Source organism: Ovis aries, chromosome 17, assembly GCF_016772045.2.
Source record: "Ovis aries strain OAR_USU_Benz2616 breed Rambouillet chromosome 17, ARS-UI_Ramb_v3.0, whole genome shotgun sequence".
Taxonomy (NCBI): Eukaryota; Metazoa; Chordata; class Mammalia; order Artiodactyla; family Bovidae; genus Ovis; species Ovis aries.
The window spans coordinates 70,532,001-70,556,233 of record NC_056070.1 but is presented as its reverse complement, the minus strand read 5'-3'; the positions used below and the strand labels follow the sequence as shown (position 1 = coordinate 70,556,233).

General features: G+C 42.7%; 1 protein-coding gene across 1 annotated transcript in view; it reads left to right on the top strand.

Annotated features, from left to right (window-relative positions):
- LOC101117536 (solute carrier family 5 member 4) overlaps positions 1–18,428 on the top strand; it is a 30,208-nt gene extending 11,780 nt beyond the window's left edge. Inside the window, 10 exon segments of the mRNA XM_027980289.3 lie at positions 1,544–1,649; positions 2,821–2,901; positions 5,082–5,302; positions 8,744–8,879; positions 10,643–10,750; positions 12,727–12,877; positions 15,540–15,708; positions 17,045–17,227; positions 17,589–17,691; positions 18,038–18,428. Coding sequence (XP_027836090.2) covers positions 1,544–1,649; positions 2,821–2,901; positions 5,082–5,302; positions 8,744–8,879; positions 10,643–10,750; positions 12,727–12,877; positions 15,540–15,708; positions 17,045–17,227; positions 17,589–17,691; positions 18,038–18,252 — 1,473 coding nt within the window. The 3' untranslated portion in view covers positions 18,253–18,428.
- The last annotated feature ends 5,805 nt before the right edge of the window (positions 18,429–24,233 follow it).

The window sequence follows — 24,233 nt, the reverse complement described above, 5'->3', positions numbered from 1 at the left end:
AACAAGTGTTAAAGAATTCTAAAGGTTTTTTTTTTTTTTTTAAGTTAAGTCTCTTGGAGATAATTATTGAGGAAAGAAGAAATTTGAAGATTCAGCAGTACATGTAGAAATCAAAGAAAAATCTCCTCATGTATCAGTGACTAAGGACATAATCTCGTGCAAGTTTATAGTCCAGGCAGTTCACTAGAGCAGAAGTTCACTCTGCTTATTGATCCTCTGTTGAGCCAAATAATAATTGGAAATAAACCAGCTGCTTTGATTAGATGACCCAAGCCTTCCTAATGTAACGTGAGCATTTCCCAGTACTTATTGTAAATTGCTGGGCTCCATGTTAGGGGAATAAGATTCCTGTTCACTAGCAGTTCACCACGTCGTTAAGGGCATTAGAATTTTACACGTGAAATAGCACTTTATGACATTATATGCAAATATAGTAAACTAAGAGCTGGACTCGAGTGTGTGGATAAGTACAGGAGATATGCCGCAGGCCAGGAGAGAGGATGGCAGTCAGTGCTGGGGGGAATTGGAGGTCATCCTCACTGGTGAGGGCTGGGAGCGCTCAAGTCCCAGGACAGGAAGGTGAGGAGAGCCCAGGGGAGGCAGAGGAGCCTGCAGGTGTCCGGGGCTTCATGCTTACACGCTCCTCTGTGGGAGCTGGTGGTCTCCATTCTCTTCTGGCTCTGACATCTAGAGCTTAATGATGCTAGAGTATGAACAAGGTGCTGGAGCAGAATGACAGGCACCAAAGGCAGCCCCCAAGGGAGGCAGCCTCCTGAGGTGGTTGGTTCCTGCTGGTGGGGAGTGGGCGGAAGGCTGGGGAGCTGAATGGGGCAGCACAGAGGCCCAGAGCATGTGTGTGACTGTGAGCGGTCTGGCTTGGTCAGCTGGGAAGAGCCGGTAGTAGGAGTCCATCCTTAGCTACAGGCTATGTCTTAAGTGGTATCAGTAATCCTAGACACGACATTTTGTGTACTATCACACAATGATAACAGCTTCTGTCCTGGTTACTTATTAAACAGATCAACGACTTTCACAGCCTTCCCCTGCCCCAAGTTTTAAAAAGATCATATTGTTCACTGGTTCTCAACCTCCAGTAATGTGTAGGGTCCAAGAGTGTTCAGTTATGTCTGACTCTTTCATGCCTCCATGGACTGTAGCCCACCAGGCTCCTCTGTCCCTGGGATTCTCCAGGCAAGAATATTGCAGTGGGTGACCACGCCCTTTTCCAGGGGACCTTCCCAGCCTGGGGATAGAACTGCCATCTCTTATGTCTCCTGCATTGGCAGGCAGGTTCTTTTCTTCTAGCACTACCTGGTAAGCCCCAAAGGATGGTATGGTCTCACTAGGGTTGTTGGCAGATGGCAAGCAGAGAGAAAAGAAAGGCTTTTCCTGACTGGGAATTGAACCTGGGCCGAGGCTGGAAGAGCACTGAATCCTAACCGCTAGGCCACCAGGGAGCATCAGATATTCGTGGGAAGGCATTGGTGAAGAGCTGAGTGATGCACGGCGTGTTTCCTTTCCACCCTGTCTGTTCTCTCTCTAGTCAGACATATTTTCTGGAGCCATATTCATCACCCTGGCCTTGGGATTGGACCTATACCTGGCGATCTTCATCCTCTTGGCTCTCACTGCTATTTACACAATCACTGGTGAGCCCATGCTATTTTCTGCTGACCTCGCCCCACGCTGCCATTAGCATCGTCACTCCCACGTGAGGAAACCCTTTTATTTCCATTGTGAGAGTCACGCACGGGTGAAGAAACATAACTAGAGCAAAGAAAACAGAATCTTCAGTATGAGGTGTGAGCTTCTGATGACGTGGTAAGTGGGATGGGAAAATGGTAACTTGGCTCAGCTATGTGTCTGGTACGCAGATCAGCATTTGGAATCCAGCGTAACATACACATGGGAGGTCTGGATGAAATAGTGGCTCAGACCCGAGACTGGCAACACCAAGGCAGGGCCCAAGTGAATACATGCCAGGGCACAGTGATGGGACCGTGAGCTGCAGAATCAGGAAAGGAAAACTGGAGCAGTGGGTTGGCTGTGGGAGGGAAGGTGTGGTAAATAGGTCAAGCAGGCTTTCATGAGCCAGATACACCAGGGTTGTCCCTCACGCATACTAACACGAAAATCAAACCACACCAGCTCAATTGGTAAAACAAAGAAAAAGTATAGCTGGGACAATAAAGACAGTCCTGAAGCCATTTTTATACAACAAGTACATGTCTCAGAATAAGTAACAGATAAGGGCATAAATCTCCTATTTTCAATATCCATCTTGATTCCCTCCCATAGGGAGTATCTCATTAACTGAGATTCTGTGAGCCCAGAGCTGAAAGGGAAGTTTGTGTTGTTCGAACAACACTGCAGCGAAACACAGCTCATCAAGTGTATCTGGTTCTCGACTAACGAAACAATAATACGTTCCAACAGGAGAGCAAAAATGGCCTTGCCCAGTTTTTAGAGAGCGAGTGTAATTGTGCTAAATGGAGCACACTGAGGGATCAGTGAGGGAAAATCTGTGGTATTAAAACTTTGCCTTTATCTCTATTTAATATTCAAAAATTCACACAAAGGTGGACCTCCACTCTAACTCAGAGAAACTGAGTCAAGGCAAGGGAGGCAAGAGGACCAATGAGAGGCATAAATACTAAGGGGACAAAAACGCCGAGAGGGGCTTGTGGTCCATCCAGGAGCATTTGATATGTTTTTTGCTGAGTTATTTCTAGAGTTTGGGTAGACGAGAACACAGAGGTGACAGCGGATAGATGAGGACGCATGAGTGAAATGTCCTGATTCCTTTCTTCCTCTTCACAGGGGGCTTGGCCTCAGTTATTTACACAGACACCCTCCAAACGGCCATCATGCTGATAGGTTCTTTTATTCTCATGGGGTTTGGTAAGTGATAACGGTATGAGCACTGCCCTGGGGTCAGAAATCCTGGGACTTGCATCTGTTCAGTCTGACTGCTCTTGACCGCTGCCTCCCTTCTGTTTGGTCACATTTTCCAATCATTAGTATAATTCTGCCAACTTCTTTCTTTCGCGTACTCCTTGCACAGAAAGGAGTGTCTGCGAACTTCTTCCTTACTGTACTATCTCGGCATGAAGAAGTAAAGGAGAACTTTGCCTCCTTTGGGGCCCCCTGGTAGCTCAGACAGTAAAGAGTTTGCCCGCAGTGCAGGAGACCTGGGTTCGATCCCTGGGTGGGGAAGATCCCCTGGAGAAAGAAATGACAACCCACTCCAATATTCTTGCCTGGAAAATTCCATGGATGGAGGAGCCTAGCAGGGTATAGTCCATGGGGTCGCAAAGAGTCGGACATGACTGAGTGACTTCACTTTCACTTTTCACTTTTACCTCCTTTGAAAAACTATTGCTTAAATAAATTATTTTGTTTAATCTTAATATCCTTGTGTTCAGAATGGACAAAATTGGTACCACTGAATTGACATTTTATGAAAATATTGGTGCATTGGATCCAATGCACCGAAACCTTTCATTTACATAAAATCCTCATTAAATGAAGGATTAAATATTAGGAAAATTTTAGGTAACTGAATATTAACTTAATTATGACTGATGGGAATTATTAAAGTATATGCCTTACTCTATTTTTATATAAGTAACAAATATAGTTTCTATTTTCCTTTGTGACTCTCATTTATTAGTACCATCTGTTATTCATTCTTTTAAGTCATGCCAGATTACTATTGAAGAATCTGATTTACAGCTTGCTAATATTTGGCATCTTTTATTATAGTTTTTGTTTTTGTTTGCATAGAAAATCCATGCATAAAGTAAAAAGGATATAGGGTGAAAACAAATGCCTTTTCATCCCCTCCTTGTCCAGCACTCACCCTGCTCCAACACCCACTCAAGTTGCACCAAATGCAACATTCCTGAACACGCAGGCACCTAATCAGAGCTCAAAGATATGAGGCAAAAACTGATAGAACCACAGAGACAACAAATTCATAATGATGGTTGATGATTTTGTCAGAACACGGTTGCCATTAAACACATGTGGCTATTAAATTTAAGCTAACTACAAATTCAGCTCCTCACTTGCTTAGTCATATTTCAAGCACTCTATATATGGCAATGTCCTGCACTTGGTTGCTCAGTCATGTCCAGCTCTTTGTGACCCCATGGACTGTAGCCCACCAAGCTCCTCTGTCTGTGGGATTTTTCAGGCAAAAATACTGGAGGGGATTGCCATTTTCCTCCTCCAGGGGATCTTCCCAACCCAGGGATCAAACCCACATCTCCTGTGTCTCCTGCATTGCAGATTCTTTACCCACTGAGCCATTAGGGAAGCCCCAATATGTGGCCAGTAGTTACCACACTGGACAGCACAGATACGTAACAGTTCCATCACTGTAGGAAGCTCTATTGTACGACGCTACTCCTGAAGCATCTGCTACTACCAATTCCTTGTGAACTTGCTACTTAGCCAGAATTTCTGTTATTCTCGCTCATGCCCCTTTGGTTTCTGGCCTCAGCGGTGTACACCCTGGCGTCAGCTTCTCTAAGACTCACTTATCCTATCCTTATGGGTAGACTCTCACCTCCTACGTCCTCCATGTATTTTTGCTACAAACCATATTTCCCTTATCAGAACAATTTCCTTGTATTGTCTGCATCTTCCATTAGGTTGAGTTTCTGCCTTGCACATTCATTTTGCACATAATCCCACCACAGTATTTGGTGCACACAAACGTGTTAGTGCTAAGTTAAATAATAAATAAAGCAAACTGTCACACTCAACTCTACAAATGTAGGATTGTAATATCTACCACTCTAAAATCTATTCTGATGAATTTTGTGTCATCTGAACCTTTATAAGTTGTCCCAAATGTCTGGGCTTATCTTTCTAAGGTTTCCATCCATTGTGGTTCTTTCCTATACCTGACTAGCTTTTCCAGACCCTCCCAGTGGGGTAAGTTTCCCTATTTCCCCTCACCACACATAGTCTGATTGGAAGTGTTTGAGTACCTCCACGACAAAGGAGTGGTTATGAACACTTTAGATATCTAAGATTTGACAGAAATTTCATTTTATCCAATTCCTTTTCAGCTTTTGCTGAAGTCGGAGGCTATGAGAATTTTACAGAGAAGTACATGAATGCCATCCCAGCCATAGTGGAGGGGGACAAACTGACAATCAAATCCAAGTGTTACACACCTCGGGGAGACTCCTTCCATATTTTTCGAGATGCTGTCAGTGGGGATATTCCATGGCCAGGAACAATATTTGGAATGACCGTTGTAGCTGTGTGGTATTGGTGTACAGATCAGGTAAACTCTGTGGGTGTGTGTGTGAGATGCATGAATACGTTTATGTTATTCTTTTTCTACTCATAGAAAAACATCTAGTTTCTATTTCATACACACACATACATCATTTAAAGAGCCAAACACTTCTATTAATATGATGCTTGTTATGAAAAATGAAAAAAAAAATGGACTCTTTCCTGGTACCTCAGATGGTAAAGAGTCTGCCTGAAAAGCAGGAGACCGGGGTTCAATCCCTAGGTCAGAAAGAACTCCTGGAGAAGGGCATAACAACCCACTCCAGTATCCTTGCTTGGAGAATTCCATGGATAGAGGAGCCTGGCAGGCCATGGACCCCACTGAGTGACTAATACTGTTATGAAAAATAGCTGTCTGGTGTCCAACTTTCTACCTATTTCTTGTCTCCCAAAGGCAAACAATTTCAGCTCCCTCAGTTAAGTATTTTGGTATGTATTTTTATTCTCTAAATCCTATACTCACTGTATAGTTTGTGAACAACTGGCATGGATATTACCTTAGAGTTCATTAGAAATAAATGCTCTTAGATGCTACCCAGACCCACTGAATCAGAATTTTCTCATAAACCTGATTCCCAGGAGATTCAAATAAATCCTTGTATTGCTCCCTCCTTAGTTTTCCAGTTTTAGAGTTTTCTATTGGCTTCCCATAAAGAGAGTTGAGAGTTAAGCTTTTTCAGTTTTCCACTCTCATTTCCCTACAGGCACACCTCCTGTTCATTCATCTTCCTGACAGATCCAGCTCACAATTTTGGCGAGCTGCGCCTTCAATGCAGCAATTTTTGTGACTACATAAGTGTAACTCACAACCGAGCTACATAATATTCTCTGATTGATTTTTCTTTAGCTTTTTCTTTTCCCTAAAATGAATAACTCTAAATACTTTGGTTTTACATTTTCTTGGTGAGTATTACCCATCCAATAACAAACCCTCTGCAAATTGCCTAAATCTCCTCTCAATTCTTGCAAGCACATCAAGTCTTCTATGAGCTCCTCGTTTTCTCTTGGAGCCTTTCATCTCTCACCAACTCTTGGGCTGTCCACTGAAGTTGGTGCTCCTCCTAACTCAGAACTCCCTTCACCACCATATTTGACATGCCCTTTGCTTCATTCTTGGCTTGTATTTCCTATTTCCAATATTCTACATCATCATCTTTCTTTGTTTCATCCTACTTTTTGAGGCAATGAATTATCCAGTTAGTTGCTGAGAAAGAAGGGAGATACATTTGCTGTGACTCTGCGTGTTTCAAAATGTCTTCACTCCAACTCTTAGGAAATTGATCGCTGGCTGTGTGCACGTTTGTAGGCTGAATAATCTTCCCAGAGTCATAGACCCATTGTATTTTGACTTCCACCATCACAGGTGAGAAGCCTGAAGATATTCTTGATCTTTTGGGTGTGACTCTGCTGGGGGAAAAATTGAAGGCAGAAGTAGAAGCGGGTGATAGAGTATGAGATGGTTGGATGGCATCACCAATTCAATGGACATGAACTTGGGCAAACTCCAGGAGTTAGTGAGGGACAGGGAGGCCTGGTGTGCTGCAGTCCATGGAGTCACAAAGAGTCAGACGTGACTGAGTGACTGAGCAACTGGTTTTTCTCTCTGGAAACTTGCCTTTCCTTTGGCCTCAATATTTTGAAATTTCACCTCGATGTACTATTGTGTGTGGATTTATTTTTATCCGTTACGACAGGCTGCTGTGAACTTCTTTGATCAGGTAACTGATGTCTTGAATAATTTGGGGAGATTCTTTCTTTGCTGCCTTCCATTTTGTTTTCTTGTATCTGGAACTCTACTTTTGGATGCTGGTCTTCCTCAGCTGGTTCTCTAGTGTTTTACTTCTTCTCTCCATCATCCGTCTCTTGGTCTTTTGCTCTACTTCATAGGAGACTTTCTTAATTTTATCCTCCAGTTTTTCTGCCTTTGTATTTAAAGCTTCTAAGATCTTATTTTTTTGTTTTCTGCGTGCTCCTTTTTATAGCAAATGAGTTTGTTTTTCTTTTGGTGGGTTTTTTTTTTTTGAAGTTTTCTTCTTCCTAAATAGTCTCTGTCAACTTAAACTTACAATTTCACAATTTTAACTACTTTAAATCAATGGCCATACATGATGTTAGTGTCAGATCTCTTTTTCTCTGTATAGTAAACTGATTTCCTCAACATATCTATCAAAGAATGCATCCTTACACCACTGATTTGTGGAACCATCTTTATTACTTATATTTTGCCTCTGACTAACTGACTTACTTCCTATAAGTGACCTCACATCCTTCTTAGATGTAGGGGCTGAACGTGCTTAGCTGCTGACAGGGGTTCTCTCCTCACCTGTAATTTGTGTTGCCCCTCCAACCATTAGCTTCTAGGCCTTTGTCCAAAAATATCTCTTGCCCCCTCAGCACTAAATAACACCACCACTGTCCCTAACAGATCTGTCTCCCCAAAGACAGTTAATCAGAAAAAGACATCTTTGTTATACAACATTCCTTGAGAAGAAAGAGTGACATCAAAATGTTATTATGGTTAGAAGTTCTGCTTTGCTAGGAAATTTATTAGCCAAGATATTGTATAACTTAATTAGGAATTATGAAATTATATGCATTCATTTTCCCAGGACCATCATGTTTGATTCATAACTCAATGTGGTCTGAAGAAATCTAGAGATGAATATCTCAGAATTCTATTCTGATGGCTGCCTGACTCTGGTGTTTCTGTGTCCATGAGCTTGCTTTCACTTCGGGATAATTGCCTAACAATAGTAGAGAGAAACTAATGAGTATGTGACTTATTTAGTCGCATACTTGGTAAAATATCAAAGACTTGCCAGGTGACACAGTGGTAAACCATCTGCCTGCCAGTGCTGGAGATAGTTTCCATCCCTAGGTCAGGAAGATCCCCTGGAGTAGGAAATGGCAAAGTGCTCCAGTAGTCTTGCCTGGAAAATTCCATCTGGTGGGCTACAGTCCATGAGGTCACGAAGAGTCAGACATGGCTGAGGGGCTGAGCACATGCACGCACACACATATCAAAGGCACAACTTGTGGCAAAAATCAATAGTGACAGCTTTGTACCTGGAAGGGCACGTGGCCTTTGTTGCAATGCAGCCTGGGAGCTGTAAACATGTTTTAATAGTAGTGATAGGCAGCCGCAGGTATTGATAGCAGCAGGTAACAAGAGTCTTACAAACATACCAAATATTCAGAATGCCCTACAAGAGATATCCCTACTTAGAGATGAAAAAACTGAGACTCACAGAAGTCAAATACTCATGTAAGAGGAGCAAGGATTCAAGTTCCAACTTTACTCTGAAGCCCATTATTTTCCGCTAGTAGGACTCTCTTTTTCACTGTAACATTAATTCTGAAGAGAGGCGCTCCCCTACATTGAAGTCACCCTCCTGTTTTCTCAAACTACATCACGTTTCCCTGGCAGGTCATCGTGCAGCGCTGCCTGTCAGGCAAGAACATGTCACACGTGAAGGCCGCCTGCATCACGTGTGGGTACCTGAAGCTGCTGCCCATGTTCCTCATGGTGATGCCAGGGATGATCAGCCGCATCCTGTTCACAGGTGAGTCTTGAATCCATAGATCCTTTTTTTTTTTTTTTAACATGTGAATTCTGAGTAGTGGTTTCAAGATATATAAAAACTTTGATAAACTAGAAAACCCATTACATACGACAGTAAAAGCAGAATCCCAAGTGGAGAGAACAGCCTGCGCAGAGGCTTAGAAGCAGGAAATGTTGGCACACTTGGCATTCTGTTCTCGTATTTCTTTTGCACTGTACGCCTGTCTCCTTGGAGACATTTGAGCTTGCGAGCCTGTTTTCATGAGTGGCTTGGATTTAAGCTAGTCTACAGGATAATGCAGGGGGATGAGATAAACTGGAAAAATGTGAGCTGAGTGAGCTGTGATGGTTGAGGCTAAGACATCTTTGACTGAGAAAGTCTTCAAGATTCACTGTCACTTCTCGGTTCTTCCAAGATGGTTGGAGACTGGACTGGGCTTTGGAATTGGGTTGTATGGGTACTTTAACTTCTGAGCCAGCTGCAGGTAGCTACTAATGTTGAAAATCTTCCTTGAAAAATCAACTCTTCCTCTATTACGAAGAGTACAGGAAATATATTCAGCTAAGCAAGGCCTCTGGTTCTAGTGGGGCAATCCATCAGATAACCCTGAATCCACAACAGATTTTCTCAACTGGGCATCAGTTTATTTAGCTAAAATCTTGTTACAAAGAAAATCACCTTTTTTCCCCCAAAATGATCCATTTTACTATAAATAGCTCCTTGTAGGTATTCCTGTGCTTCAGTTCCCACTCTCCCTTATTTTTTTGTCTTGAATTTTTTAAATGATGTTTATCTCAAGTATGTCCTTGGGGATGTGGTGTCCCATTAGAACGACTCCCCTACACAGCAAGTCAGAATGTTTCTTTGTTCTTCTTCCTGCAACATTGTAGTGTTGTTGAAAATATCCAACAAGTAAAGAATGCTCAGAGAAATTACTATATCCCTCTTCATAGAAAATTGTGCACAAGGGACTGAAGACTATCTCAAAAGTCAGGAAAATGCTGAAGCTATTATGTTAGATGTAAAAAGCAGATTACAAACTATTACCTCAACAATTACCATAGCAATGCTATATATATATATATTTGGTGGAAAAGGATTAGAGAAGACTATTGAAAAAAAACGAAAGAAGTTAAAGTGCTAAGGTATTAGCATTCTGGGTGGGGGTTTTTTAATCAAGTTTTGCTATCTGTCGTCATTGTTTAAGGGAAAAAAAAAGATACCGTGCAAAAGCCACAGTGAAGTAAGATATCATCCCACATGGGGAAGGCACTCCAACAACCAGCACAGGTGATGCTTCTTCTTAGACATAGGTGGTAAAACACCGGGCTAAGTGGTCAGACAAGGCTAACTTCCTGGGTGTTGTGGTGGGGGTGGGGTGCCGGGGGTGGGAGTAGGGGTGCAGTTGGTTTTGTCTCGAGTTCTGTGCTCCTCAGAGGAGTTGCACCCTTGCAGCTTTGTTGGAGGATGGAGCAGCTCCCTCTGTTTGCTGTATTGCTCTCACCCAGCCACGTCCCAGAGAAGAGCCCTGCCCGTAGGTCAGTGCACAGGGAGCTATAGGCATGAGACACTCAGGAGGTCGTATTCTGGGCAAAAGGGGAGCAGGTTCCGAGTGTGGAGTTCAAAGTTGAATCTCTAATTTCCATGCATGGAAAGTCCTCTCACCCATGATGTTACAAGTTGTCTCTATGTCCAGTGGTTGTAGATCTTACCTGTTTGGCCCCACTCGCTGAACCCACTTTTCTGAATCTGCCCCCACTCAGAGAAGGTGGCCTGTGTTGTACCTTCGGAATGTGTGAAGCACTGTGGAGTTAAAGTCGGCTGCTCCAACTATGCTTACCCAATGCTGGTGATGGAACTGATGCCCAATGGTAAGAAAACATCCATGCTCAGAGGACTGGCTGGAGAAAATGTGGAGCTCAGTAGAGACGGATGGATGGATGAACTAGAGAGAGAGAGAGAGGTGTTGATAAGTGAAGAGTATTCAGCTGTAGGGCTTCCCCAACAGATCAGTGGTAAAGAATCTGCCTGCAATGCTGAAGACATGAGTTTGCCCTGGATCGGGAAGATCCCATGAAGGAGGAAATGGCAACCCACTCCAGTTCTTCCCTGGAGAATCCCATAGACAGAGGAGCCTGGCAGACTACAGTCCATAGGGTCAAAAAGAGTCAGACACCTCTGAGCAATTAAGCATGCATACATGCATTCAGCCTTAAAAGAAAGAAGGAAATCCTGCCACTTACACCAACATAGAGGAAGCTGGAGGACATTATGCTGAGTGAAGCAAGTCAAGCACCTGAAGACAAATACCACATGACATCACTCATATGTGGAATCTAAAGAAATCAAACTCCAAGGAGCAGAGAGTAGAGGGTGATCGTCAGCAGCTAGGGTGGAGAGGGGCAGTCATTGGACAGTGTTGATCAAAGGGTATAAACTTTGTTATAAGATGAATAAGTTCTAGAGACCTAATGTATATATATTAACTATATATATGTATATATATTAACTATAGTTAATAATAATATATTACTAATACTTACTTAAAACTAAGAGAATAGATCTCAAGTATAATCATCACAAAACCAGATATGGTAACCATGTGAGTGATGGGTATGTTAATTAGCCTGACTGTGGTAACCATTTCACATCACGTTGTACACCTTAATACTACAATTGATATCTATCAATCATACCTTGATAAGTCTTTGTGCTGGGACTGCCTCAGAGGCCAGGTCTGCAGATGGGCCATGAGAAAGGGTTATGGCATAATCCTTAATCATTCTTACTTTCATTAATTCCGTTGTTTTCATTGAACCTCTCTTGAACACCTTCCATAGGCTGCCAGCCCTGTTCTTGGCCTGGGGGATACAGAAATGAACCAGATATAATTTCTTATTAGAAGAATCCTTACTCCTCTGAATTCAAAACTATCAAGGCAATCAGGGGCATTTAAAAGATTGATTTATCAATAAAAGAGTTTCATAGCAATAAACTTATAAGTTCAGAGGACTAGAGGTTAAATATTCATTCTGCTTTCTTTACAGCAGTGGTACCCAAATAATATACCTCAATCTATTTAATTTGCAACTGTTTACTGAGTGCCTACTATGTGCCGGACATTGCCTTGTGCTCAGAAAATATCAGGAAGTAGGCACAAAATCCCCTATTAAAATTCACATTCCAGTTTGGTGAGATAAAAAACAAACCACACATTATGTGAAATAAGGAAGCTATTAGGATACTGGACGGTGAGCAGGGAAAGGAGCTTAGCCATGGCCAGGTGGTCCTGTACCTTAGGCTCATCGAAGGTTGGCTGACACTTTTGTGACCTTTCTCCTCCCGGACCCACATGAGCATTGTCAAGAGGAAGGGAGCACGACCCGCAGGTGACCCCATCCACCCTCTTTCACACTTTGGGAAGCCTACATGGCATCACTAATAAGCAGAGGGAACTGAAGGGTGAAGTTGCTGCAATTTTTCAAAACCCTGTTTTGCCCACCCAAGATGTCTTCAAGAGAACCTCCCACTAGGCTTTTCCCCCTCCAGTTCCCTAACCTTCAGGAAGCCAAGAATTCCTCCCCAAAGAAAGGTGGCAGAACCCGGTTTCCTCTCTTTTAAATGGCCTCTAAGTTTATATTCACAACCAAAATTCTATGCTGGACTATACTCAAGTCACCAGGAAATGTGCAGGAAGTACCATATGATGCTCCATGTCGACAGGCACGCCAGTCAGTGAACGTTCCAGGTGACACTCCATCTTTGAACAGCTCTCTGGTTTGGCAAGGCCCTCGTAGACCATGGTGTTCAGTTCCTAACCAGTGACTGCACCCTCTCCCCACCCCAGGACTGCGAGGCCTGATGCTGTCAGTCATGCTGGCCTCTCTCATGAGCTCCCTGACCTCCATCTTCAACAGTGCCAGCGCCCTCTTCACCATTGATCTGTACACCAAGATCCGGAAGAGAGCATCTGAGAAAGAGCTCCTCATAGTTGGACGGTGAGACACTCCTGGTTTCTGTCTAAAATTTCTCTGCAAAAAAGCAGACATAGGGACTTCCCTGGTGGTCTAGTGGCTAAGACTTTGCACTCCCGATGCAGGGGGCCTGGGTTTGATCCCTGGTTGGGGAACTAAGACTGGGTACAACCAAATAAATAAGTATTTTTAAAAATAAAGGGGAAAAAAAGGCAGATAAATGAACTAGAACCTCCGCAACTTTGGGTTCAGGAAACTAACCATAGCATTCTAGAGTAGGAGGAAGAGACCTTCATGCTCAGTCGCTAAGTTGCGTCCAACTCCTTTGAGACCCCATGGACTGCAGCCCTCCAGGCTCCTCCATCCGTGGGATTTCCCTGGCAAGAATACTGGAGTGGGTGCCACTTTCTACTCCAGATGATCTTTCTGGCCCAGGGCTCTAACCCTTGTCTGCTGCACCTCCTGCATTGGCAGACAGATTTGGAAGAGACATGAGAGGACATTTAATTCAACTTCATCTTTCTAGCTACAAAATTGGGGGCCTTATTTTAAGTGAAATAGTTGCTTTGTCCAGACTTTCAAAGGCCTCTGTTTCTTATTTCTTCCTCTCCTCACACCATCTCCCAACCACATCATCCTGATACTCCTTCCATGTTTCCCTGGGGGTGTAAACTTCCCACTTACTCAGATAGACTAAACGCATTGTCTCTAGAAGCTTCCATGTGTATCTAAACCATCCACACACTACTACAGAGAAGTTTATCAACTACATTCATTAACAAATGAGGTGTTAAGAGAAACTGACCACCTATCTAAACAATTATGCATTACTGAATACAGTTACAATTGCTTTCGTAAATTAAGCATCTGAGGGGAAAATTCCAAGGGCTCACTTGGTTCAGATCTTGACTCTGAACAAAGGAAAGAAAGAAAAATAAGACACCTGTGCTTTTGTGGTGGGGACAGTGTTGGACTAGAATTCAGCAGGTCCCAAGAGGCGGTGGTCACACTAAGAGGTATGTAGTCTTAGGCCTCATTCTACAGTAAGTCTCAATGATCAGCTAATGAGCTTTTCTTTTTATCTCTCTTATTAAATGTCTACTACATCTCAGAATACAAATATGAAAAAAGGATATATATATGACAAGCAGTTTCCTGCCTTGTGGGATTTATGCCCTTGTGAGAAAGATAAACAATAAATGTATTTTATACCTGGCTTCCCAGGTGGCTCAGTGGTAAAGAATCCACCTGCCAATGAAGGAGACGCAAGGGACATGAGTTTGACCCCTGGGTCAGGAAGATCCCCTGGAGGAGGAAGTGGAAACCACTCCAGTATTCTTGCCTGGGAAGCCTCATGGACAGAGGAGCCTGATGGGCTACAGTTCTTGAGGATGCAAAGAGTCAGACATGACTGAGTGTGTGCGTGTGTGCGTATGTGCACGCACACACTCACACACATTCTATACCTGATAACAAAAAACGTTAGGTAGAAAAGCAAAACAGGATTAAAGATGGTGGCTACTGAAGACAGTTGCTCAGGGAGTCTTCCCTTGAGGGTGTCACGTTTGAGCACAACCCTGAAGGAGATAGAGGAGTGAGTCCCATGGCTCAGTGTGGACAGAACAGCAAGTGCTGCATGCTTTCAAGAGTCATGTGTCACGCGTGTGAGGACCACAGGGGTGAGGCTGGCACATGAGGGGCAGCTGGGAGGGAGACAGGAAACACAGTCAGAGAGGTAAAGGGAGGTAAGGGCACACAGGGCCATTCAAGCCGTAACAAGACTTTGGATTTCATTCCACGTATGTTAGAAATCAGCCAAAGATAAGAGCAAGAGAGGTGTATGATTTGCTTTCCAATGAAGATAACAACTAGGATAGTGGGTGTTATCTGTTGAATTTATACTGTGTTCTAGGCACCATGCTCAGACTTGCCATGGTTTATCACATTTAGTTATTGCAAAGTTGCAGAGGTTTTGAAAAGATTAAATGAGACACTTGTGCCTCGATCTCCTGCCCAGATGCTTGCCCCTCTCGTCTCTCAATCTTCAGGTCTCTATTCCAGGGGAGCACAGAGTAGTGATAACCTTTTACAGAAAGTCCAGTAAACTGCTTGTTTGTTTACTTATACAACAAGCATAACTGGAGTTTAGAAGAGTGAATCAGTCATGATCCCTGGACCCCAGGAGCCTCTAGTAGGTTTTTACTGTTTCTCAATATTTTAACCGATTTTTTCTAACTATCAAAGTACTCAAGTAGTAAAACGCACAAATTAGCATTTCTGGCCACTTCAGTCAGCATATCTGTTTTAATTCCCACCTATACAAACTGACTTAGTTTCTCTCAAGCTAGGATAAAAGGCCACCATGGGAGTCTGCTTTCTTTATCATGCAAATAATTGCTTCTTAATAGAAATAGTGTGTTGTAGTTTCAATTGGTATATCGCATAAACCACCTTACAGATTAGTCAATTGCTGACATTTGAGTTTTTAATCTCATTGTTGAAGACATTATGACTAATTATAGATAAGCAATTGCTTTATTAGAATTTTACTAACAGATAATCGCTAGGCACAGTGTGGCTCCATGTGAGGTCAAGGAGCTGAATGGCCTCAGAATGAATCCAAAACATAATGCAAGTACCAATAAGGCTTTTGTTTAATATTGAAATCATCCTATTTTCTTCCCAGGTTATTTATCATTCTCTTAATTGCCATCAGCATTGTGTGGGTCCCTTTAGTACAGGTTGCTCAAAATGGACAACTGTTCCATTACATAGAATCTATTTCTAGCTACCTTGGGCCTCCAATTGCAGCTGTCTTCCTGCTTGCCATCTTCTGTAAAAGAGTCAACGAACAGGTAAGTGAAGATCGGGACACTTCTCCCCTGCTGGAGTGAGAAAAAGGTATTTCATTCACTGGTAGAAAAATGCATTCTTCCCACCCTATTTATACAATTCAAGGCCCCTCTCAATTTCAACTGTGGTCAGCTACAATTCCTAATTCTAACTAGAATATATAGAAACATAGTGCACACTCGAGTACAGTCTTTATATTTCTTACAAAATAGTATCTACATCCTCGTCACAGAGCTGAGGAACGCAAGGTCTAGAGTAAGACCACCAGGGTCCAATCCTGGCTCTACCACTGAATATCACTGTGAACTTAATCAGACCATTTGACTCTGTAAAATTAAGACAATCACAGTGCCTACCTTAAAAGATTGATGTAAGAAACTTTAAAAGATGTTTAAAACATGAAGTACTTGGAAAAAAATCTACTACATTCATAAAGATTTTAAAAATGTTTATATTATGATGTATATAATTGATTATTATGGGCCTTGAATATTTAATTGCTTCTTTGTTCCCAGGTATTAGCCTTATTATAATAATTTTCAGATGAGGAACAGATGCAGAGAGATTAATATGTATGTTCTTTCCATATGTTACTTAACATTAGTAAGTGGGATCTTGAGATACAGACTAAGGTCTTCCTCCATCTAAAGCTCACAGTCTTAATCCCTACGTAATACTGTTTTTCCTAAACCTAACATCTTGACTGGGCTTCCCTGGTGGCTCAGTGGAAAAGAATCCACCTGCAATGCAGGAGATGTGGGTTCGATCTCTGGGTTGGAAAGATCCCCTGGAGAACAAAATGGCAATCCACTCCAGTATTCTTGAGAATACTGGGATTCTTGAGAAATCCCATGGACAGAGGAGCCTGGCGAGCTATAGTCCGTGGGGTTGCAAAAGTGTCAGACACAACTTAGCAACTAAACAACAACAAATTCTTGGTCAGGGGAACAGGGATACATGTTTCTACTCCCACCAACTTCACAGATAAAATAAATGATTTTAATTGTCACAAGTTTAATAAAGTTGTCAAACTATCATATCAATTCTATAAATTGTGTAACGTAAGGCATAGTTATGTTTATTCACCAAAATGTCACAAGTTTTAACATATATATATTTATAAAGTCAAACACAAAGGTCTTTCAGAGCCACAGAAAGCAACAGCCTCCTGGGAATACAGGCATTTTCATTTTTCCCCTGCTTTGACGACCTTGTGGTCAAAGGTAGCCATTTGCTGGTCCTTAGTGGAGAAAACAGACAGGATGGTAGTTATGACTTTCTTGAATGAGTGTGCTGTCTTTTCTAAACACACAACTTTTACCCTTGTTTCTTTCTCAGGGAGCCTTCTGGGGTCTAATTGTTGGCTTTGTGATTGGCCTCATCCGTATGGTCGCGGAGTTTGTCTATGGAACGGGGAGTTGTGGAGTACACTATCTGTACTTTGCCCTCATTCTCTTTTTTGTTTCCATACTGATCATCCTGGGAATTTCCCTGTTAACAAAACCCATTCCTGATGTGCATGTGAGTAATAGATATGCTCATTTTCAAAGGATTCTTTGCCTTTTAAAGCTTCAACTCATGTGTGAGTCCCATACAATGGGACCTGGAAATAGGGGTTGTAAACATATTACTGATGATTTTTTAATAACTACCAGAAAACAGAAATATTATTAAAACCATAAAGAACTTTATTTTTAAAAACGCAGAGATAATTTTAAATGATAGATGTTTTTGTGGGTGAGAGTGGTGGAAGATCTCTTCTTTGTTGTCTGTACTTTCCTGGGCTGTTTGATTTTTTTGCACTGTACAATAAACAAATGTATCATCTCATTATTGTAAACACTTGCTATCACTAATATGTTTGTCTCTGGTCTCTGGTTAGCTGTATCGCCTGTGCTGGGCTCTTCGGAACAGTACAGAGGAACGAACGGATTTAGATATAGAAGAGGAAAGGCATGAAGAAGCCGATGATGGTGTTGACAGTGGTAATACCTGGTTTACATTTGGTTTTCACATAGAAACTCTATGTAACTGTCTTTTTTTTTTTTTCAATGCCATGAAATTCAGCTTTGGAAAAACCTCTTAGGTTTATGGCAAACTTCGACTTTAAAACCTTACCTTCCCAACAGCCAAGACAATTTGCTACATGTGGAGTCCATCCCTACATCCACTTGTCCGTCAGTCTGTCTGTCCATCCATCCACCATCTATCCATATTTGCCAGGGATTCCTGTAACATTTAGCAGCTATAATCATCCTTTACAATCACCTGTACTACATCGACAGGATTTGTATTTCCCGTGTTCTGCAATCATTTATTTCTTCATTTCAGATAATCCTGAGGAAACTCGTGGCTGTCTCAGGAAGGCTTACGACTTGTTCTGCGGTTTGCAGAGGAAGGGCCCCAAACTGAGCAAAGCGGAGGAAGCAGCCCAGAAGAAGAAGCTGGCAGACACGTCTGAGAAGCCCTTATGGAGGACAGTAGTGAACATCAACGCCATCATCCCCCTGGCAGTGGCAGTCTTTGTCCATGGCTATTTTGCCTGAACTCTGTCTGAGCTACTGGAGCATTTATTAAGCAAAGATAATTTTATTGATCTTTCACTTGTATCCCTTTTTTGGGTTGCAAAGGCAGATAAGCAGCTTTTTGAATGGGATGAGCATACACCTGGGTTTTAGCTTTTGTTGTTCCTTTGTGTCAATAAAGAGAAAGAAAGAGTTGATACTTTAGAAAGTCAGTGAGTTGACTCAAGGTGTACATAAACTGGAAGCACTCGGTCTAAATTTTTTTACAGCTCAACAGGCAGATTGCCCTAACCTACAGTTACTTTCTGCAGTTTCTAGAGGTTTCCACTGAGAAGGAATGCCTCTCCCAACTCTGCCTCACATAATAACCTCTTCATCTATCAAAGTGAACTTCTGTCTTCCCTTCATTGCTCTCAAAGATTTCGAAGATAGAAATATTTCCTAATAGTTAAGAGGAGATGAGTTGAAAATACCAGCTGTAAATATATTTGTGAATTTATTATTAACTTATATCTCAAATAAAGCCACCCCCTCCTAAATGTTAGCATATCAAGCCATTGATTTTTAGACTTCTTTTTTATTTTAATTTGGCCATGCCTTGTGGCTATAGGATCTTAGTTCCTCAACCAGGGATTAAACTTGGGTCCTGGCTGTGAAAGCGCTGAGTCCCAGCCACTGAACCACCAGAGAACTTGCATGATTTTTAGACTACTTTTTTAAATAGTTTGATTCTATTTTTATCTATTTTTAGGCTACTTTTTTAAAATAGTTCACATAATTCATCTATTTAAAGTGTACAATTAAGTTTGTTTTAGAAAAGTCAGAGTTGTGCAATAATTACCAAATCTAATTTTCTATATTACCATTAATTCTTTATTTGCTTTGTTACTGGAATATGTCTTTCTCTGTATTTGTTTTATTTTGACATTGTGTGTAGTTCCGTGACTGACTTTTCAGTATAACATTTATGTTGGAGCTCTTCACCTATTAGTACATATAGGTATCCCTCATTCTTTCCAGTAGCACATTATTCCATAAAATCATTTACCATAATTTGACCATCTTTCTACTGAGAAATATTCACATTTGTTTCAATTACTTGGTATTATCTACAGTATTTGACTAATGTGTGCATGCCAAGTCACTTCAGTCGTGTTCAACTCTTTGTGACCCCATGGACTGTAGCCTCCCAGGCTCCTTTGTCCATGGAATTTTTCAGGCAAGAATATTGGAGTGGGTTGGCATTTCCTCCTCCAGGGGGTCTTTCCCCCTTGGTAAACATAAGATTGTATTCTACATCTGTTTGTTTTATAAATAAGTTCATTCGTACCATTTTTTAAGATTCCACGTATAAGCAATATCACATGCTATTTCTTTCTTTCTGGCTCACTTCACTCAATATGACCATCTCTAGGTCCATCCAGGTCAGTGCAAACGGCATTATTTTGTTTTTGTTGGTGAGTAATATTCCACTGCATACACGCACATGTCTCCTTTATCCTTTCAGCCGCTGAGGGATATTTAGGTTGTCTCTTGTCCTGGCTATTGTAAATAACACTGCAATGAGCAGTGGGTTGTGTGTGTCTTTTCAAATTATGGTTTCCTCTGGAGTGAGATGCCCAGGAGTGGGATTGCTGGATCATATGGTAGCTCTATTTTGGGATTTTTGAGGAACCTTCATACTGTTCTCCATACTTGCTGTACCAGTTGACAATTCCATCAACAGTGTAGATAGGTTCCTTTTTCTCCACACCCTTTCCAGTATTTATTGTTTGTAGATTGTTTGATGATGGCCATTCTGACTGGTGTGAGGTGATACCTTCATTGTAGTTTTGATTTGCATTTCCCTAATAATTAGAGATGTTGAGCAACTTTTCCTGTGCTTTTGGCCGCCTGAATGTCTCCTTTGGAGAAATATCTGTTTAGATCTTCCACCCATTTTTTTATCAGCTTGTTTGGTATTGAGCTGTTTGTAAAGTTTATTCGTTGTTAAATGGTGTACAAATCCATTTGTTTAGTGACTTTCCCAGACTACCGTGGCAATGCCCATATTCTTCATCGATGTGGCCGTGGAAGTCTTTGTTCCTTAGCTTCTGTTCAGTTGTTTTGGTAGAGATTTCCTTGAATTTCAGGAGTTCTCCCAGTTTTCCGGACTTCCTGTCTGAGGCCCTTCCTCAGCTCCTAACCAGGCTTGCACTGTATCTGACCAAGATGAAAGCGTAGGGTCTTCTCAGGCTTTTTCTAAGCTTGTGTCTTCTTACCCTGGTCTTTCTAAACATGGCTTTCTAATTCCCGAGTATGTATAGTTGCTTTTGGATGTCTTAATTTCCCAATGACATCTCCCCTAAGATTTTGCCTTAAGCAGTCTATGCTATACTTTTTGTTTTTAGGCCATGCTGCATGGCGTGTGTGATCTTAGTTCCCAGACCAGGGATGGAACCCGCGCCCCCTGCCTTGGAAGCACGGAGGCTTAACCACTGGACCACCAGGGTACTCCCTGTTGTACGTTTTGAAATAACAGGCCTCTGCGGCTGGTTAGTTCGGCTTGCAGTGTTTTCAAGCTTCCTCGCTCTGGAGTCCGGTTAGGTGAAACAGAGCGCCACCTAGTGTCAGTCCTTCAGGGAGCCACCCAGGGAGGAAAGAGAACAGGCTTACACAGTAATTTGTGAACACGGTCGGCTCTGCCCTCTCTGGACCTGGGGAAGTGGTTCCACGCTGGGAGCCTGGGCTACCCCTCCTCTAAGACTGGTGCCGCTTAATGACAGGTGCTGTTCCACGACTGCCACCACAGAGAGGGTGCGGGAAAGGAGTGAGAGTGCCGCAAACCTTCCAGCCTTTTTGTAGTGACTTTTTCTTGCTTCCATGCTTGTTTGTTTGCTATCAACTTTCATAAACCATTTTCTAGAATTCTCACAAAACTGGTTCTGACAGTTGCTGTCCAACTTTCCATGTTTTTATTGGAGGATGAGAGTATGGAGTGGCCTCCTCCACCATACTGCAGACGTCACCATTTTTTAATGTTTGTTTATTTATTCTTGGCTGTGCTGAGTCTTCATGGCTGAGGGGGCTTTTCTCTAGCTGCGCCACGCGGGTGCTACCCTCTAATGGGCTTCTCACTGCGGTGGCTCCACTTGTTGTGGCGCACAAGTTCTGGGGCGCCTGCGCTTCAGTAGTTGTGGCCTGTGGGCTCAATAGTTTCAGCTCCCCGGCCCTGCAGCACAGGCTCAGTAGTTGATCTGCCCTCGAGCACAGGCTTAGTTGATCTGCGGCTTGTGCTTGTGGGGTCTTCCCAGATCAGGGATGGAACCCATTTTTCCTGCGTTGGCAGGCAGATTCTTTACCACTGAGCCACCAGGGAAGCCCTAGACATCACCATTTTAAAAGCACTTATTTTCTCAACTTTATTACCTGGGAGCGGGGGGCGGGGGCGGGGGGCCACACCAAACGGCATGCGGGATCTTAGTTCCCGTGACCCCTGCAGTCACAGTCTGAGGCACTAGGGAATTAGACTTAACCAAACGAGTGAGTGGGGGAAGAGAACACAGTTGAGCCTGCAGCACAAGTAAAGTCAGTTCTGCACCTTATGGATTTCCAAGTCATAGTTTCCTGTGGAAACAATCATCTGACGTGGATGTCACACAGCAAAAGGAAACAGAATTACACACTGAGCCCACAGGGCCTGAGGGTGAGAAGGCAGGTGAGGCAGGGCATTTGGATGGCAGCATCACAGAGGTTTTCAACAAACAGTGAAAGAGAAAGCACCGGGGGCTCCCAGGACTCCAGCACCTTGACTCTGGGACTATCAGAAGATACAAGCCAAGCGTCAGAATTCTAATTTGAATTTTTCCAATCTGAAACATCTAATGTTTAGTTTGGCCTTTGAGTGTGATTTAGGAACACAGGTCCACGCAAGGACCAGCTTCTCTCAAGCTGGGTGTGCCCTAGAAGCAGACAGCATCATTACCTGTGTCCTGGGAGTCTTGGGAGAGCCGTCATAGAACAGCAGAAGCTACTGTGACAGAAAAAAGCTGGCTGAGTTACGGATGCAATGCGAAGCTCAGGGACTGAATAACACTCCCCTGAACCCTCCAGAGCCAAACAATCCCGCCCTGTTAATCTCGCCCACATCACCCTAATTCCATCCCCACCAAACCGTCAAGGCAATAGCACCTCATTCAAAACCTTGGTTCCCCGAAATCCAATTTGAAGGTTAGAAGGAGTATTCTTGGGACTGGGTTGGGGGTCATGTTAGAAAACAATCTCTCTCCTCCAGCTAAGCACACATGTGTTTTTCTTCCAAGGCTTGCTTTTGTGAAGCAAAACACGCTGTAGCAGATCTTTCAGGAAATGGCGCTCTCAGTACTAGTGAAAAGTGAGAGCGCCAATGAGTTTCAAAGGTAGAAATTTGATCAACAGTAGCACTGACACACACACACAACCACGTGTAACATAGCTAGCTAGCGGGGAGCTGCTGCATAGCTCAGGGAGCTCGGTTCGGCGCCCTGTGATGACCTAGAGGGTGGGATGGGTAGGGTGGGAGGGAAGCTCAAGAGGGAGGGGATATACGTGTACTCATGGCTGAGTCACGGTGTTGTACAGCAGAACTAACACAACATTGTAAAGCGATTATACTCCAATTTTTAAAATAATTTTTTATGGTAGAAATTTTTCCATGCAAACACCAATGCCTGACTCAGTTGTACAGAAGTAAGAAATGCTACCAGGTCTGTCAAAGGCCCCAGGACCAACATCATTCTGCACAGAAGCAGCTTTGTCTTCTCATTTTGAGAGATTCCTTTTAAAATGGTCTTCCATATGTTCAGTTCAGTTCAGCCGCTCAGTCATGTCTGACTCTTTGCACCTCCATGGACTGCAGCACGCCAGGCCTCCCTGTCCATCACCAACTCCTGGAGTTTACTCAAACTGATGTCCATTGAGTTGGTAATGCCATCCAACCATCTCATCCTCTGTCATCCCCTTCTCCTCCCACCTTCAATCTTCCCCAGCATCAGGGTCTTTTCAGATGAGTCAGTTCTTTGCATCAGGTGGCCAAAGTAACAGAGTTTCAGCTTCAGCATCAGTCCATATGTAAAGAAGCTCCACACATAAAGAAGCTTTTTTCCTGACAGGGCATGGTTTTTCAGTTCTATAAACTAACATTAATGAGCAATCACTCTGCCCCACAGCACACGCCTTCCATCTGAGGACAGAAACATCTCTTTCCTGCATCCCTGACATCATTCTAATACAATTTATCACTTACTGGGCCCTGGTTACCCAAGTGGTTCTCTTGGAACGCTGCACTGAAGGTAGAGTGGCTCACCTCGTCTTTACTAGAGGTTTTGAAGTTGAAATCCTCTCCAAACTTTGCTACATGTAGCTAACTTGCTCAAGTTGCTAGATTCTATTCTCAGCTTTCCTGGCCTCTGCTTCCTAATCCATATCTTGTGTCAACTAATTCTCACTACAGACATGGTCAGCATTTGTCTAGAATGGCTAGAAAACAGGAAATCAAGATGTTATGGCTTTTCAATGTTTTTATTTTTTTTACCAAAGTAATAAATTTTAATGAAAAGGACTAAATGCAGTTTAGTATAACATCTGTTGGCATTCTTCATGTAGGTAAGAAAGATGCCACCCTCTTTTCATTCATCCACTTTTCAAAGTGACCTCGTCACACCTAGAGGAGGTAGGTATATGCTATGAGCACCAAGGTCCTTATTTTTTCAAAGAGAAAAATACACAGTTGAGAAAAAAAATTAATTTATCACAATATACACAGAGGATCATTGGCAAGGCCAGAAACAGAATCTAGGGCAATCTAGATACTTAATGCCTGCTCCATCCACCAGCTCTCAGTCATCATTCTCTAGACTCTCTGAGCTCAAAAATATCACAAACTCCCCGCAAAGCTGAGTACTCTGAGTAATAACTGGCCATGTGAAATTCTCCACTTTTCCCTCCTCTCTGCCTGGCTTAAGGGGAATAGGCTGCTGCTGCTG